This window comes from Pseudomyrmex gracilis, unplaced genomic scaffold (genome assembly GCF_002006095.1).
Source record: "Pseudomyrmex gracilis isolate BER0280 unplaced genomic scaffold, ASM200609v1 scaffold_33, whole genome shotgun sequence".
NCBI lineage: Eukaryota > Metazoa > Arthropoda > Insecta > Hymenoptera > Formicidae > Pseudomyrmex > Pseudomyrmex gracilis.
The window spans coordinates 783341-798613 of record NW_018020617.1 but is presented as its reverse complement, the minus strand read 5'-3'; the positions used below and the strand labels follow the sequence as shown (position 1 = coordinate 798613).

The following is a 15273-nucleotide window of genomic DNA, read 5'->3' as shown; positions in this document are numbered from 1 at the left end:
TTTATTTGCTAGATAATGGATCATAAGAAATTCTCTTGTTGCTAATTATTTTATTTTTTTAACTTTTTCGGAAACATCTAGAACAATTTCACTTTTATATATTTTATAGTTTTTATATAAAAGTCAAGTATAGATACAAATTGGTTCTGTGAGTGAGTACATTGCAATTATCAATAATTTAATCTTAATATTCTTTAAGTTTATTTTGGATTAATTTTATTATTATATCGTTATAGAAGATAAAAAACACTGTTTTATATTTGAAGATGTTTTTCGGGTTTGAACCGCGTTAGTGTCATTTTTATACCGACGTTTCGTGAACATTTCAGCTCACTTCATCAGGATTTCAAGAGCAACTTGATACTGAGATGCTCTTGGACAGGTGTCCCTTTTTGTAGTCCCAGATTAGGTAGAAAGAGGTGTAGTGCAGAACTTTGTTTTATAGTTGAACAAAGATAAATTTTAATATTTGAAATTTAATCCGATTTTATACACAAGGAAGTTTATTTAGCTACACGTGAGATCATATCTGTTATCTATTTAAAGAGAAAACTTACAATATTATTAATATGAATAGAAAAATATATCACAATCATTCTGCATATATGTAGAATATAAAGACTGTTAAGAGTGCCAATTAATGAGTCTATAAGCGTGTGAAATGGATTTTGCAGGCGTATATAAAATCATGTAATTTTCAGTTGTAAACAAAAAAGTTTTTAGTCTTCTAGCAATAAGAAGCGGAATAATACGAGCACCATATGATACAGCTTTTTAGTATCAATCTCATGGCAGTATAACGCAGCAGAATCCAGTCCATCTTTTCCCGCGCTTATTGGCTTACATTGAATAATTAATATTTTAATAATTTTTAACGAATTTTGCAAAATTGTGACTTCTGTTCAAAAATCATACATAATTCGGCTTTTTATATAAAAGTTTCAGACACCTTGTACATAATATAAAATATATAAATAATTATAAATATATATATAATATATATAAACAACATATATATTGTACTATATTGTAATATATTGTAATATATATTATATATATAATTATTATATATAAATATATATTTATATATTATACAATTATAATAATTACATATACTAACTGCCAATATCTTGATTAATATAGAAATAATTGATTATTATATAGACTAGAATCGCATGTATTTCTTAAGAAAAAAGTAGTCTTTATATGCACGTATATCAATTTTGCTTATGTGTAAAAAATTCCTTTTGTTATGTACATGTAAAACGCTGAGAACTATAATCCTAAAACTATATTTGCAACCATACCTGCAACAAAAAAAGATCTGTTTTATCATCATGTTTTATCAACACACACATGCATGTATATATAAAGTTCGGTATATACCTAGTACAAATGCGAATATTAATTTAAAATTCACGGAAAGGTGGAGATAATCAGGCACTCTATGATTCTGTTCTCCTTCGGTGGGTAGTAACAATCCAATTATGCATGTAATTCCCGTAATGAGTGCTACATAATTCGTATTTCCTAAAATGTGATATAACTTATATCTTTAATATTACTAGTCGATTCAACTTTTGCTATAAACTAAAATATGTAACTATAAATATAATCAAATAAAATTTTATTTTAGAAACAATTTAAAAATTTTTCAAGTTCAGTTTTAAGATAATATAAATATACGAGGAACAACTGATAAATATCCGAACAAAAAATAACAATTTATCGAATTAAAATGTACTTATTTTTTTAATAATAGCCTTCTACTTTGATATGCTTTAATCACATTTGTCGAGAGCACCTATATACCTTTAGTAGAATAATTGTTCAAACTCTTGTAAATAGTAATATTTACAATATCGATATTTTTATTGTTTGAAAATTTCTGTCAAGCCATTCGAAATATAAATGAAAATTGCACAAGGTTATATCTGGCGAATAAGACGGATGAAACAGTAATTCAAAGTTTAACTGAACAGTTAAAGTGAGCTTCGTATGTTTACTTTTAAAAATCACTGAAAGCATCTATTTTTGCGAGCTAGTATACAACGATGTGTGATAATAGACCAGTTTGACATTAGTCTTTCTAAAAGATAAAATTTGCTAATAATAATACTCTATTGTGATATTACTATCGCTATCTATGCATCGTTTCGAATACTTATCAATTCTTCTTTGTACATACATATACTTACTCTCTGTGATTTTATCCCGTGTTATAAGAGTGTAAGATTGTTGCTGTCTGCTTTCATTTAATGGTAATTGTTGAAACATATCTGGATCCGGTGTTGATCTTCCAACTGCGTCCGATGTTCCAGGGAGAAGTTTAGCTTCAACATCTCGCTTGCCAATTATCTGTGTAATTTGTAAAATAAACAATTTTTCCACAATCAAAATAAAAAAAATTAAGAAAAGTTAAATATTAGATTAAACTAAATAAAAACATAACTTGGATAAATCTTACTTGGATAAATCTTACTTGGATCCAACTATATCTTTATTGTTCAATTTGAAAATCTTTAATTTTTTATAGTTTTGTAATTATTACCTGTTTAGAAGGATATTCTTGCATTTGTATCCTGAATTTGTCAGTTACATTGCAGTTATTTGCTATCAATGCTGTATGCCTGATCACAATGTCTACACAAGATATAGCTTTTATTATTCCTTCTGGATCAACAACTTGATACTTATTTGGAGCAGTACATAAAACTGAAATATCAAAATTACATACACAGAGAGATTAAAGATTAAACAAAAATGTAGATAAATATGAAAACTATGAGATACCTTTGAATTTTACAGGAAAATCATATGGATTGTACAAAGTTAACACTTGCTTGTGACTAGACTGATCATCTAGATAAAATGTAATAGTTTGTGGAAACACAAAAATTGGTAATTTTTGAGGCATAGTTATTGGTGGCATTCTTTAATTTTAAGTCATCCATGCATCTATAAAAAGTTTTATCAAATTTATTATATATTTTCATTATTGCAGCAAATGTTTTTATGAAAATAATTTTGTATGTACACATATATATCCTATCATACACATATATCCTATATATTATAGTTTGTAATATTAGAAATTTGTGATATAAATTTTATATCACCAATGATACATAACAAGCAATATGCACCAGCAAATTATGCACTTTTATAAACTAATAATAAATTTAGTTTAAAAATTTATGCACATTAAGCACATATATCTTAACTTATATATATATATATATATGTATACACACACAGGGGGAGGAAGGGAGAGAGAGAGAGAGCTACATGCAACATAAATAAATTTAGATACTTGCATATAAAAATTATTTTGATTAGACTTTGGCCACTAAATGAGTAATAACTGTGGTATAGTAATAGTAATGAATGAGTGAGTATATGTATGTATACTTACTGAAAATTTATAAAATATTTACAATTACATTTCTCTTAACTCATTATTACAATCACCGCTGGTACCAAGAACTTTATCTCATTAGATATGCATTCATATATGTGCAAGTATATAAAATGGTTCAAGACAAATTTCATACGGTTTTGCGCAAATGCTGCATTATTATTTTTTGTAATGTTAGAACTATAACATTTGAGGTTGTGTGTGTATTACACCACTACTGATAGAAACTGACACACGAGCGGATGATTGGAACTCGCAAATCACAAAAATGTCAAGTCAAGACAAAAAATAAACGAAATAATGCACGTTATTAACAATTAGTTAATAAAAAAAATCCAAATGATTTTTTTCAGATTAGCTCTCTCGGTCCCAATCTTAATAAAATTGCTCATTTGACACGTAAAGCAAAATTAACAAAGCCAGTTATTAAGCATTAAGGTGGCGTTGAGGTTAAGAAATCTGTCAATGAAGTTTATAGGCTGCGTTCCGATATTCACTGTCAATACTAAAAATCTATACTTCACGTCACATGTGCTATAATTTATTAGTACTAGGAGTATGTTCCAAAATTTTATCCTAGTTACTAAATCACTATAGGTTTGTTTTTTTCCCTGAATTGATTGCACTAGTTCACAGTCTATCTTTTTCTTTCTAATATAGATAAAAAAAGATAGACCGTGAACTAATGCAGCCAGTTCAGGGAAAAAAAAAACAAACGTTATATTTCACGTCAAACCTTATATGCACTATAATTTTTGGTTTCCAAAATAGGATTTTGGAACGTAACCTAGAAGTGAATATCGAAACGCAGCCATAAGTTGCGGTCAAAGTCTCACTGCAAATGTTTCGAAACATTATTCTATCTTTGTTCTACATTTAACGAGAAAAGATAGAATGACGTTTCGAAACGTTTGCAGTGAGTCTTTGACCGCACCCATAGGCTCCACGTCGTGGAGCACGCTATTTATGTTATTGTAAACAAAAAGGCTTTATACTGTACATAGGCTCTGAAAATATTATCTTAATTATTTTAATCACTTCATCAATTGAATGTGCATGAGAATTTTCTTAAAGCGTAGTAACGTGTTCTTTTTGCACAAATTCCGTTATGATTATGACGCTCAAACGTAATCAAGTTTGAACTTCTTCGAAATTGCTTCGAAATTTTTTGCTTCATGAAAAGGCGCCCGAAGAATCACCGAGCCACATCAAACTTGATACGGAAACGAAAAGACGGGATAGCACAATAAAAGTAAAAACTAATTTTGTAGTATAGACGATAAACGTTGTGTCGTAAACAGTGTTGAATTTGTCATTTTCAAAGATTTAGACTTGAGATTTAAAAAATGGTAGAAGAAATCCGAGTTATGGTATAGTATTACATGTATTACGTTATAGTTTTAGTTTAGTCTTAGATATCAAAAGTTTCTTTTACATATTCTGTAGAATATATACTCTGTAGGTGAAGTTTTATATCAACAGAAATTAAGTGCATGTGTAAAATCTAATATATGTACACATATATACATATATTTCTACAAACTAACACACATGTACATGTGTGTGTAATGCTTAACAATACAATAACATATTACTTTTCAAAAAAATCAAAGTATATATGTAGAATATATATATAAAACAATATATTAAATATTTTAAGATAAAATATATAAATTATATATAAATTTTACTGTGTTTATAGTGACTAAATCATATGTTATTTTATTATTAGTAATTATTTATAGAATGCACCAACCATCTTCAATTGTGTTAAATTTAGGTTTATTTTAATTTATCACAATAAAAAGAATCTGTATAAAGAAATGTTAATTTAAAATTTAATTACTCTTTGTGGCAGATTATTGTTTTTTTGAAGATTTGTTTCAATACAATTCAAGACATTTTGTTAATTAAAACTTCATATTAAAAAATGTTAAACAATTTAATATGTTGCATGATATAAATTTGTATGTAAAATGTTCTTTCTTTTTTATTGTTCACCTTAGTGGTGTGATACATTAGAAGAAATCCTACAATGTCCTGTATGCTTAGATGTACCTCAAGGTTTAAAGTATCAATGCATAAATGGACACCACATATGTGATCCATGCAAAACACAACTGATGAGATGTCCTATATGCAAATCAGAGTTTATTTGCACAAGAAACTTGGCAGTAGAACAAATTGCAGCCAAATTGTCAGACATAAAGGTAGAAAAAGTTGTTATCTTTAATAGTTGAAAACTACCAATTATAGTTTATGAAAATGTATATAAAAGAAAATATAACAAGATATAAAACTATGTTTTTAATAATAAGAAATATTCTGCATATATATTTTTCAAAAAACGAGAGTTATTAATAGACTAAACAAAACTGCTTCTATTTTTAGTTGTCATTATTAAATCCATATCATGCACTAAATAGAAAACTTTTACAAGGCAAAGTGTGTGTAGCTACTCAAACTGAAGAAGTTTGTATGTCTTCCACATCTTCTGCATGCCAAACTGATCTTGATAGTCAAGTCAGACATATTAACTTAAAAAGTGAACAACAAAAACCAATCAATTTGAATTTGGCACCTAGAGTAGGAAAAGGACAATATCCATGTCGTATCGGCTCCTGTACAAAGTATCTAGTGCATGGAAGAATTATAGGACATTTGAGATATTATCATAAAGATGTATTTTATGAGGTATTGCTCGTCTGATTTTGTTTATAATTAATGAAACATTTGCGGAAATATTTTGTTATTATATATTGTTATAAATCAATTTCTCATTTCTAAGTTAATTATTTGGATTTATAATTAAAATGTGATTGCAGTTTACCACAAAAGACACAGTATTTAAAAGACAGTGGAGTTTAGAATATATTTCTAATCGGGATTATGATTTTGCTTTTCATATCAAAGAGATGGGTTTATTTTTTTTAAATATCACTATAAATCAGGCAGGTGATCTAATGGCAACTATACAAATTGTCAATTGTAATGATGTGGGCAAGCAATTTTTCTATACGCTTAATGCTGTTGGAACACTTAATGCTTGTTATACTGGTCAGGTAAAATTGTTTACTGTTACATATTTTTATAGGATATGTTAATTTATATAATATTTTTCAAAATAATTTTAAATAAGAAATATCTCATATGTTCCTTTATAAATAATTCCAAAATTGCTAGAAAAAAACTTTGAAGACACTCAGATATGTACGCACACACGCGCGCGCGCGCATGCATGCACATAAAGATACATATATTTTTAAAATTGAACATTGATGTTTGGTAAATTAGTAATTAGTAAATGATAATGATAATTTAATAAATGATAATGATAACTAATTAAAATCCTTATTTTTTTAAACAGGTAAAATCCTGCAGAATGGCAAGGAATTCTTTTAAACAAGGAGAATATCTATATATACGCAAGGATGCAATGCGTCATATAATTGATGGTGAAAACGTCTTTCATTGCAACCTTATTATAAAGCGTAGAATTGCTTACAAATCGATAAGCATACAAGATAATTCAGTGCCCTTATCTGGAGTTCTTGAAAACATAGCAAATTATAATATGTAATGTGTTAAAAACTAGCGAAAATGCAGTAACTACTACAGTTGGAATGAGTGTTACGTGATATACAACTAAACGGTGCAAGGGCATATGAAGAAACTCGTTCAGAGTTTAGTGATCACATTCATATATCAGGAAGATTGCATATTAAAAGAGTGACTTTGACCAATATCAATTACTTATAACAGGCGCGAACAGAATCATTAATTTTAAAAGTAAAAGTACTTCATATATTATATAACATAATTTTACTTGTAATAACTATATTAACTTTTTTGATCATTTTATAAAAGTGAGACTACTTTATATTCGCTACAGCTATCACTGGTTTTACAGTGAATGCAATATAATCTAATTCACGTGTGCCATGTGTCCAATAAAACTAAGCCTTGCAGTATGACATAAACGCGATTTGATGTAAAATCAATTTTGTTGTTTTATTGTTGAATCAAAAGAAAATCGTCTGATATATTTTATAAGTATGCTCTATCTACTAATTAAAAATAAGTTTGTACGCGGAAGTAGTTTTTTACAAAATTGCAATAATTATATCCCCGTTTTTGATATTAAAATCAAAGATAGCTGTAGAAATATCGAAAAGATTTAAAGATACATAATATATTAGATAGAGGTTTTGTCAGTTACTCGCCAATTAAGTCAATCGAGATTAGTCAAAATTGCTCTATATAATTATTTTATTTTGCAGTAGGGGACTATAAAACTATTGACTTCATTGACTAGTTTTGATGCAATGTTTCTATATGTAAATAATTTAAGTTTCATCTTAATTATTTAATATAAAACGATAAGAGATTTTAAATAAGATTTTATGTCCTTTCATATACATGTCGATAAGTTATATTGTTTTAATTCTCAGTGCAAATTTTGTGAGAAGTAAGTATGCATCTTTCAACCACATGCACGCGCGCGCGCACGTACGCATACTACGCATGTGCAATATTGCCTAACTGATAAATCGAGAATGTCATTTTTATTGTGCAGACAAATTCAATTAGATTTAATTAGAAGAAAGAGGCTTAATACTTATTAAATGTTTTTCATCTTTATATTTAATTTAATTTTTATTTGATAGTTTAAATTGAAAAAAAGGAAAAAAAGAAAACAACACTTAAATATTTTTGCCTGGAACATTTCATATACTGTGTGTGTGTGTGTGTGTGTATATATACATAGGAAATGTTTCTATATACGCATATCCTATATATATTTTTTTCAGTAAATATAATATTAGAGTACTCAATGCAATATGAGAATTTTTTTAAGAGTTTGATTGCGACAAAACGAAGGAATATTTCGTGATGTGTACATATTTTAGTCACAAGGTGTGTACAATTTACATAGTTTACGAAATCAAAAACTTGATAACCACATATTTTTATAATATGAAGTAAAGTCATTATGTTAAAAATTATTTAATGTTTAACCAATGTTTCTTCTTTAACGTTTAACCATTTTGTTATTTAACCTTTAACCAATTAACTTTAGTCTCTATTTAATTTTGATATACAGATTGTTCCTGATTGATTTCGGTATTGCTGAGACAAAACATAATTCGAGACAAAACTTACGAAACAATGCACATTGTCAACGATAGGTGGTTTTTGTACATATTGTCAGTATGTGTGATGTGCATCACACATATATATGTATACTCTGTTCAACAAGAGAATATCATCGATCTGTGCATAGGGGAAGCAAAGCGAGCAAAGTGAGGAGAGCATTGTGCGCGAGACATCCGTTGGCAGCTGCGTTTAGCAGAACTCAGCGCTTAAGCAAGCGCTTTGCGCTTATTGTTTGTGATTGGCACCTTCCTGTAAATCTATTGAAAACATGAAAGCATATGCTAATGACAAACAATAATCACAAAGCGCTGAGTTCTACTGAACGCAACCAATGGCAGCTGCACGAGTAGAACACTGTAAAGTGGAAGGGCTTTCTGATAGGAGGTATGCGCAAAACGGACGAGTTTTCGCTCCAATAATACTCTCGTTGAACAAAGTGTAGTTCATTATAGCCTGTTTAAATATCTCAACATGTGAAATCGCACTCATTTCGCTCGTAACTAGCATCTACATAAATCTTGCGCACTAATTTATATACTAATTCATATGCTAAGAGCTACTGTATCTTGCTCCTCTCTAATATCTGATCTTTGCTCATCTATTTATTTTCGTATATGAATTAAATTGAAGTTGCAGAATCATCAATTTCAATCTGGTGTGCCTTTTGTTTATAAATTAATGCAATGAAATTTGCTCTAAACCTCGCGTGATGTTTATTATATTATTATATATCAAATCTCTCGCAAACTTCTCATCAGATGCAACTAGAAAATAATGAAGTTTTTTTTTATTACATCTCTGTACGCATGTCATAATGCTTTGAAGATGAGAATCTCAGTGGATCTCAGTTCTTTCTATGTATCATTAGAGAATTTAACATAGTTAAATAATCTCTCGAATAGTTTTAATTTTTTGCGCCATCGCGTACATTGTGGTGATTTAAATCGGTATACGCTGAACGCGAAATTACTCTGCTTGTCCTCTTCTTAGTAGACTACATCTCTTCAAGTAGTATCGCCTTCGCGCAGTGATTTCTGCTGCTCCAGAAGTCGTTCTAATGGAGAAGGGCCTGGTCCGGACCACAGAGATTGTTGATGAAGTTGCGCCTTTATTTGAGTTTGATCAGATGAAGTGATCGGTGTATTGACAGTGTGGCTCCATGTATTGCCACTGAACAACGAATAAGTGTTGTCAGTGCTCACAGATTGTAACGGCTTCTGCTCGAGCTATATGAGACATTGAAAATGTAATATTGTATTATATATATTATTATATACATATATATATATATATATGTAATGTATATGTACTATATATACAGTGTCCCAAAAATTTTGACCAAGCCAAAGTGTGAAGATAAATTGTGTCAATCTGAACAGAAAAGTTATGTACCATTTTGCAAAATTCGCAATAGTTATTAAATAGTTAGTTAATAAATGTGAGCCAATAAGCGCGCGGGAAGCGATGGTCTCCGTAAATAATAATAGTTTCATCTTGCAGAACTTTAACCGAAGTCAGAAAGAGTACTTTTTTTCAAGTAAATTCGAGCACTGTTTTAATTATTACATAGTCAAAAGAAACAAAGGACTATCACACATGATGCAATGTACTTAGATTTTTTGTCTATTGTTTCTAAATAAGGTTTCTAAATAATAATCTGATGATCTCATTCTTGGATAGTATCTCCCCTTTTGCCAGTACTCTCTTAAGAAAATCCTAAAGTAGGTCTATTTTATCAATAAAACTGAATCTTTTTTGCACATAAATCTTTTTTGCTGTATGGATTAATAAAGTACATACAATAAAAGATCAAAAAAGCCCAAATTTATGTAACAAAATTTAAAATAATTTCAATTTTTTTCAAAAATTATTACATTTTTCAAAACTTGAAATGTTTTTTATTTTGTTGTATAAATTTGGATTTTCCGGATCCCTTATTGTATGTACTTTAATTGTAGAAAAAAATTTATCAATCTATACAGTTTAAAAAAGATTTGCAAAAAAGATTCAGTTCTATATATTGATAAAACAGACCCATTTTAGGATCCTCTTAAGAGAATGCTGAACCGTCTTGTTTTACCGGCACTTTTCTGTGCATAACTTACTTTGTAATCATTAATCGGAATGAAAAAGGCTTCTCCAGAATAAAAAAGAATATGGCTAAAATATGGCCCGAACAAAAATCAACAAGAAAAACAAAAAAAAAAAGGTTACGGACTGTTATATAAACTGTACTAAGGTTTTATTATAAAAACATAGGTGAATTGTTAAAGTAACAATAATACTCACTTCAAACAATCTGGAATTCTCGAAGTTATTTTCCGGCATAAGATGTTTACCATGTTGCCCATTTTGCTGTAGCTGTTGATAATTTTTACCCGGTGTCAGTGACATTCTATTTGCAATATTTCCTAGATTGAACAAATCGCTCCAGTTTGAGAATGTATTGGAATCACTAGCGATTGAATCTTTCATATGCACTTGAGTCGTAGCAGTATTACTGACTGAACCCCACCATGTAATTGGCGGTTGGGGCGGTCGATTGTCTTTCCACAAATTAAAATGCTCAGTTAATTCATAATTGCCGAACATATACTTATTTGCCGACGTCTGTTGTTGCAGTTTCTGAACCTTCGCCACATCGGTTTGATTTGGAAATGGAAAGTCAACCACATCAGAGTCTTTATAGTATGATTGCGATAACTGATTGGACAATGGTTGACCAAATGCTTGAGTATGATCGAAGTTAAGCTGAAAATTTGTGCTCGTCGGAATTTGCGTGTTTGCCGGCAGTGACGGCAAAGTCTGCTTCTGAGAATCCTTTTCATACAGTGTTGACATAATTGCTGACATGTTTGTCGAGTTGTCGATATTTAACTGATTAGACATGCCGTTCGGTCTGGGATTGCTCTGTAACGCGTTATGTTGAAAATCTATTGCGCAATTTTTTTGCTCCATGTTTATGGCCGGCTGCAGTCCCATGTTGGTCGTTTGCAAGTTCATATTTTGTTGAGCAGCAGATTCTACTCGCATAGGTTGCTGCAGCAACTGCGCGGGACTATGAGACACGTTCTGCGATATCCTATGATGCAACGGTCTGCTTTGACTAATCGTATGCGTAATCCCATTTAAGGACTGCGGTATCGCTGAAACTAAGTGGCCGTTGTTCAGCTGTTCCTGAATTTGATAACGCGACATATTTGTTGATTGAGGTCGATTTGCCATGAAATTTTTTGCAAACTGCGGATTCTGTACGTTAAACGATGACTGATTCGTATAGCATATCGGTCTTAATGTCGAAACCTGTTGATCGCACTGTGTCATATTAACGTGCATCTGTGGTAGTATTTGCTGGATGACTTGCTGTTCTTTACTTGTCAACTGATTCACTTGAGCGGGAACAGAAACGTTGAGCGGCAATTTTGTGTGTCTTTGGATTGGCTGGTTTTGAACCGATGGGTTTCGGTTAAGAGGAGCAAGCGGCATTATTACCTGTCGATTTTGAACGTGCGTATTATTCATACTAAGAGTTTCACTAGGTATAGTCATCTCCGAAATTGACATTTTTGGCTTATTTGTGATAGAAGTGGTAATCAAAGGAACGGTTACATTAGCCTTTTTGTTTTCATTCTCTTCTTCAACAATCACAGGTGACACATTTTTAAACGTCACTTGCTTCTGCTCCGTCTCCGCGCGACGCATAATCGCCTGCATCGCTATATTTTGCCGCGGTTTTTTCGCGAAAGAACTTACTTCGATGCCGCTTGCTTCTGCAATGTTCGTTAAAGAATCACGATTTCGTTCTAACGAGCCTTGCGGTTTCAGAATGCCTTGAAAAATTTTCTTGTCTGCAAGCATCTCGATATCAATTTCCAAAGATCCTTTGCTGCTAGCAGTTTCGGACAATGTCGGACTCATTGACATATTCGATTGTTTCTCTTTGTTCAAACTAAGTTCTTCAAGTTCTTTCATCAGTTCATTACTGAGACCACCACCGTTACTCATAGATATAAATCTTTTATTGCCAGTTTCCTCTTGCATTATAATCGATATTGGTGCTGATCCATTGATCTGATACTGAGCGAGACAACAGCCCAAATGCAAAATACGTACAGCCCGTAACTTATTTAACGTTATGATGTCACTTTCAAGAGCAGTATTTGTAAATCTGAGATTTCCAAAACTTTTTTCCAACGGCAAAAAACCTTGAAGATCACGGTCCTCTGGCAATGGCACTGCAACATCTGTTTCCATCATATTAATTATCTTGCTTTTTTTTATCTTAATATGCAATGTATACTCTATTCTTATTTAGTGCAATTATTTAATTATTTCTTTTTTATATAAAAAATCTGACTTTTATATATATATATATATATATAATACAATTTTATTTACACGCGCATATACACGCTCACACGCACTACATTTTCAACTTACTAATTGTTGAAAAATATGTATACAAAAAAAAAAACTTACAACACAGTTTTTATTTAATAATTCTAAACTTACATTCCTCATGTTTGAAATCCACCACACAATTCTGTAGAGCATTTAACAGTACACAAAGGCTGGGCCAGATCTGTAATCTTGATGTAAAAGCTATTTCTTCCAAAACCATGGGTTTTATACTGATCCAATCAAGGCACAGTTTTACTATAACAAAAAAGTCCTATATGTCAATTTTTCTATCATTAAAATAATGAAAAACAAAATACTTACTTGAAGGCAAGGCAAAGTATTCAATAATAGAATTTTTTATTGTATAAACAGGTAATAGCAAGGCAGATAGAGTGCCTGCAATTAGATCTAGAATGCAGTCGCGAGCAAGTTTTTCATCGTTAGTTAATTGCTCATTTTTTAGTAATTCTGTACTATCAGTAGTAATTCCAGCTGCGTGTTGGAAAGCATACAGATTGATCACAAGCATCTGTATGAGCATCCATGAGCTGAAACTTTCAGTGGCTATCAGTGCAGTTAATGTTTCTGTCAGCTGCTTGCTATATGAGCATGCAACTTTCAAATCGCCAAAATTATGAATGATTCCATGTAGCTTGAGAAAGACTGCAATGTATTCTTGAGAAGTCAATTTGGTCTTTCCATCTATATTGAAAGACTTGTCATTCAAGGCAGAGGACAAAGTTGTGGCAAGATTTGCCATAGCAACTGGAAATGGATGTTTAACAGCTACTGAACGTGCATAATGAAATACAGTGCCCAATTTATCACCACGAGATGCCTCGAGAAGTGCCAGCTGATTGTATGGCTGTCCGCTGGATGGCGATAATGAGACAGCATGTCTATAAAACATCTCAGCTTGTTTGCTTTCATTTCTATATCGTGCAATATCACCCAAATGTACAAGGCAATATTGGCAAGCATAAAAACAAGATGATCTGTGTGGTGGAGATAATTTTTCAACAGCTTTCCATGATGATGTACATCCATATACATAACCTTTCCTGCAAAAGATGATTACATTGTCAACAATTTATCTCAAAACCAAACTTTTAAAACATATGCTGCATCAAAAAATTTACAAATAACCTTCTAAATGGTAAATCCAAATCAAATACAGTACAAATTTCCTGCAACAGTGTCAAGTAAAATCCACTAGCTGCTTCTAAACACATACTGAGCAATGCCTGAGACTCAATACGTTTAGGATTTTTTTTATCTTTAACTTGTGACTGTAGAGTTGCTATATAATTCTTAAATCCAAGATTCCACAGCTCCTGCTCAACCTTTCTATCCAAGGCATATTCCAGATCCAGTATTAGAACTTGCTGATATATCTTTTGTAACTGTTGTTGACATATCCAGGCATCATAGTCATTTAACAAGTCCTTACAACGTTGAACCTTGTCTTTTAACGGTTCTGCTTTCCTATCAACAATTACATTCTACACATTAATAAAATAAGAAGCAAAAAATATTTTGGTTTTTTCTTTACAATTGTGTGTGTGCATCTGTTAAGCTTACTTTAAAGCCTGAATGGCTGCTTTTAGGCCCATATTTTATATTTTCTGTAGTCAAATAAGACTTCTTTCACCTAAAACATTTATCTTGTTATTATTAAATGTTTTTGAAGGACAAAAAGCAAATTTTAATCCTAGAGCGCGCGAGACCATGTAATTTTTTTCTTAACCTCAGATTGAATACACGTTATTTTATTAGTTGACTATAATTGCGTAACGATTTAAAATTATGTCTATAACATGTACAGAAAGCAGGCGAACGTACACTTCATCTTTATATACTTTCTTTTAACTGACTGCGCAATTTAATCAGAGAATATATCACGATACAACTACTCATATCTGATAGAAAGAATTGTATGCCTACGCCATTTTTTTCATGTGTACAAAGTCACAGATTTCTATAGGTTTGTTCTTCTTGCTTGCACGAAAAGTGTAAAGTGTACACCTTACACTTTTAATACAATCCATTTTTTGGGAGTGACGGAAACGTCGTGTAATGGCTAGTCTACAATGAAGGGGTACGTTCCAAAATCCTATCTTGGTTACTAAAATGCTATATTTTACGTCACGTGTTCTATAGTTTTCAGTTACCAAAGTAAGATTTTGGAACGTACCCAAAGTAGTAAGGCTGTAGGAATAGAGAATAAGACCTGGTTTAAAGAGCCGTCTACAATGGAGAGTTGTAGGCCGTAATAGTAAGAAATTGACCAATCACAG

The 15273-nt window shown here is 31.0% G+C and overlaps 3 protein-coding genes across 4 annotated transcripts; 1 reads left to right on the top strand and 2 right to left on the bottom strand.

Annotated features, from left to right (window-relative positions):
- Window positions 1-1125: 1125 nt before the first annotated feature.
- Window positions 1126-4043, bottom strand: LOC109852674 (motile sperm domain-containing protein 1-like). 2 transcript variants are annotated; one of them, XM_020424046.1, is made up of 6 exons: window positions 3416-4043; window positions 2794-2958; window positions 2552-2715; window positions 2199-2358; window positions 1387-1530; window positions 1126-1307 (listed from the first exon to the last, which is right to left on the bottom strand). In XM_020424046.1, the coding sequence occupies exons 2-6, from the start codon at window positions 2930-2932 to the stop codon at window positions 1276-1278; spliced, it is 639 nt and encodes a 212-aa protein (XP_020279635.1). In that variant the 5' UTR covers window positions 2933-2958; window positions 3416-4043; the 3' UTR covers window positions 1126-1275. The 2 variants fall into 2 exon arrangements, with proteins under 2 accessions (XP_020279635.1, XP_020279636.1); XM_020424047.1 differs by lacking the exon at window positions 3416-4043 and adding an exon at window positions 3318-3379.
- A 246-nt stretch (window positions 4044-4289) lies between these two features.
- On the top strand, window positions 4290-7009 carry LOC109852673. Its single transcript, XM_020424044.1, has 5 exons — window positions 4290-4788; window positions 5425-5628; window positions 5810-6112; window positions 6244-6480; window positions 6786-7009. The coding sequence occupies exons 1-5, from the start codon at window positions 4765-4767 to the stop codon at window positions 6996-6998; spliced, it is 981 nt and encodes a 326-aa protein (XP_020279633.1). The 5' UTR covers window positions 4290-4764; the 3' UTR covers window positions 6999-7009.
- A 1103-nt stretch (window positions 7010-8112) lies between these two features.
- On the bottom strand, window positions 8113-14925 carry LOC109852672 (protein SMG7-like). Its single transcript, XM_020424043.1, has 7 exons — window positions 14819-14925; window positions 14558-14627; window positions 14123-14461; window positions 13298-14037; window positions 13088-13231; window positions 10865-12819; window positions 8113-9801 (listed from the first exon to the last, which is right to left on the bottom strand). Exons 2-7 carry the CDS (start codon window positions 14587-14589, stop codon window positions 9580-9582), a joined length of 3432 nt encoding a protein of 1143 aa, XP_020279632.1. The 5' UTR covers window positions 14590-14627; window positions 14819-14925; the 3' UTR covers window positions 8113-9579.
- Window positions 14926-15273: the final 348 nt, after the last annotated feature.

Excerpts from the sequence above, each read along its gene's own strand:
- LOC109852673 (XM_020424044.1), top strand. The coding sequence starts at position 4,765 with ATGGTAGAAGAAATCCGAGTTATG. Across the intron at positions 5,629-5,809 it reads CCAAATTGTCAGACATAAAG|TTGTCATTATTAAATCCATA; the intron begins GTAGAAAAAGTT and ends TTCTATTTTTAG. Across the intron at positions 6,481-6,785 it reads ATGCTTGTTATACTGGTCAG|GTAAAATCCTGCAGAATGGC; the intron begins GTAAAATTGTTT and ends TTTTTTAAACAG.
- LOC109852672 (XM_020424043.1), bottom strand. The coding sequence starts at position 14,589 with ATGGGCCTAAAAGCAGCCATTCAGGCTTTAAA. Across the intron at positions 13,232-13,297 it reads ATACTTTGCCTTGCCTTCAA|TAAAACTGTGCCTTGATTGG; the intron begins GTAAGTATTTTG and ends TTTTTGTTATAG. Across the intron at positions 9,802-10,864 it reads AGAATTCCAGATTGTTTGAA|CTCGAGCAGAAGCCGTTACA; the intron begins GTGAGTATTATT and ends TGTCTCATATAG.
- LOC109852674 (XM_020424046.1), bottom strand. The coding sequence starts at position 2,932 with ATGCCACCAATAACTATGCCTCAAAAATTACCAATTTTTGTGTTTCCA. Across the intron at positions 2,716-2,793 it reads TTTTCCTGTAAAATTCAAAG|TTTTATGTACTGCTCCAAAT; the intron begins GTATCTCATAGT and ends TTGATATTTCAG. Across the intron at positions 2,359-2,551 it reads AAGAATATCCTTCTAAACAG|ATAATTGGCAAGCGAGATGT; the intron begins GTAATAATTACA and ends CAAATTACACAG.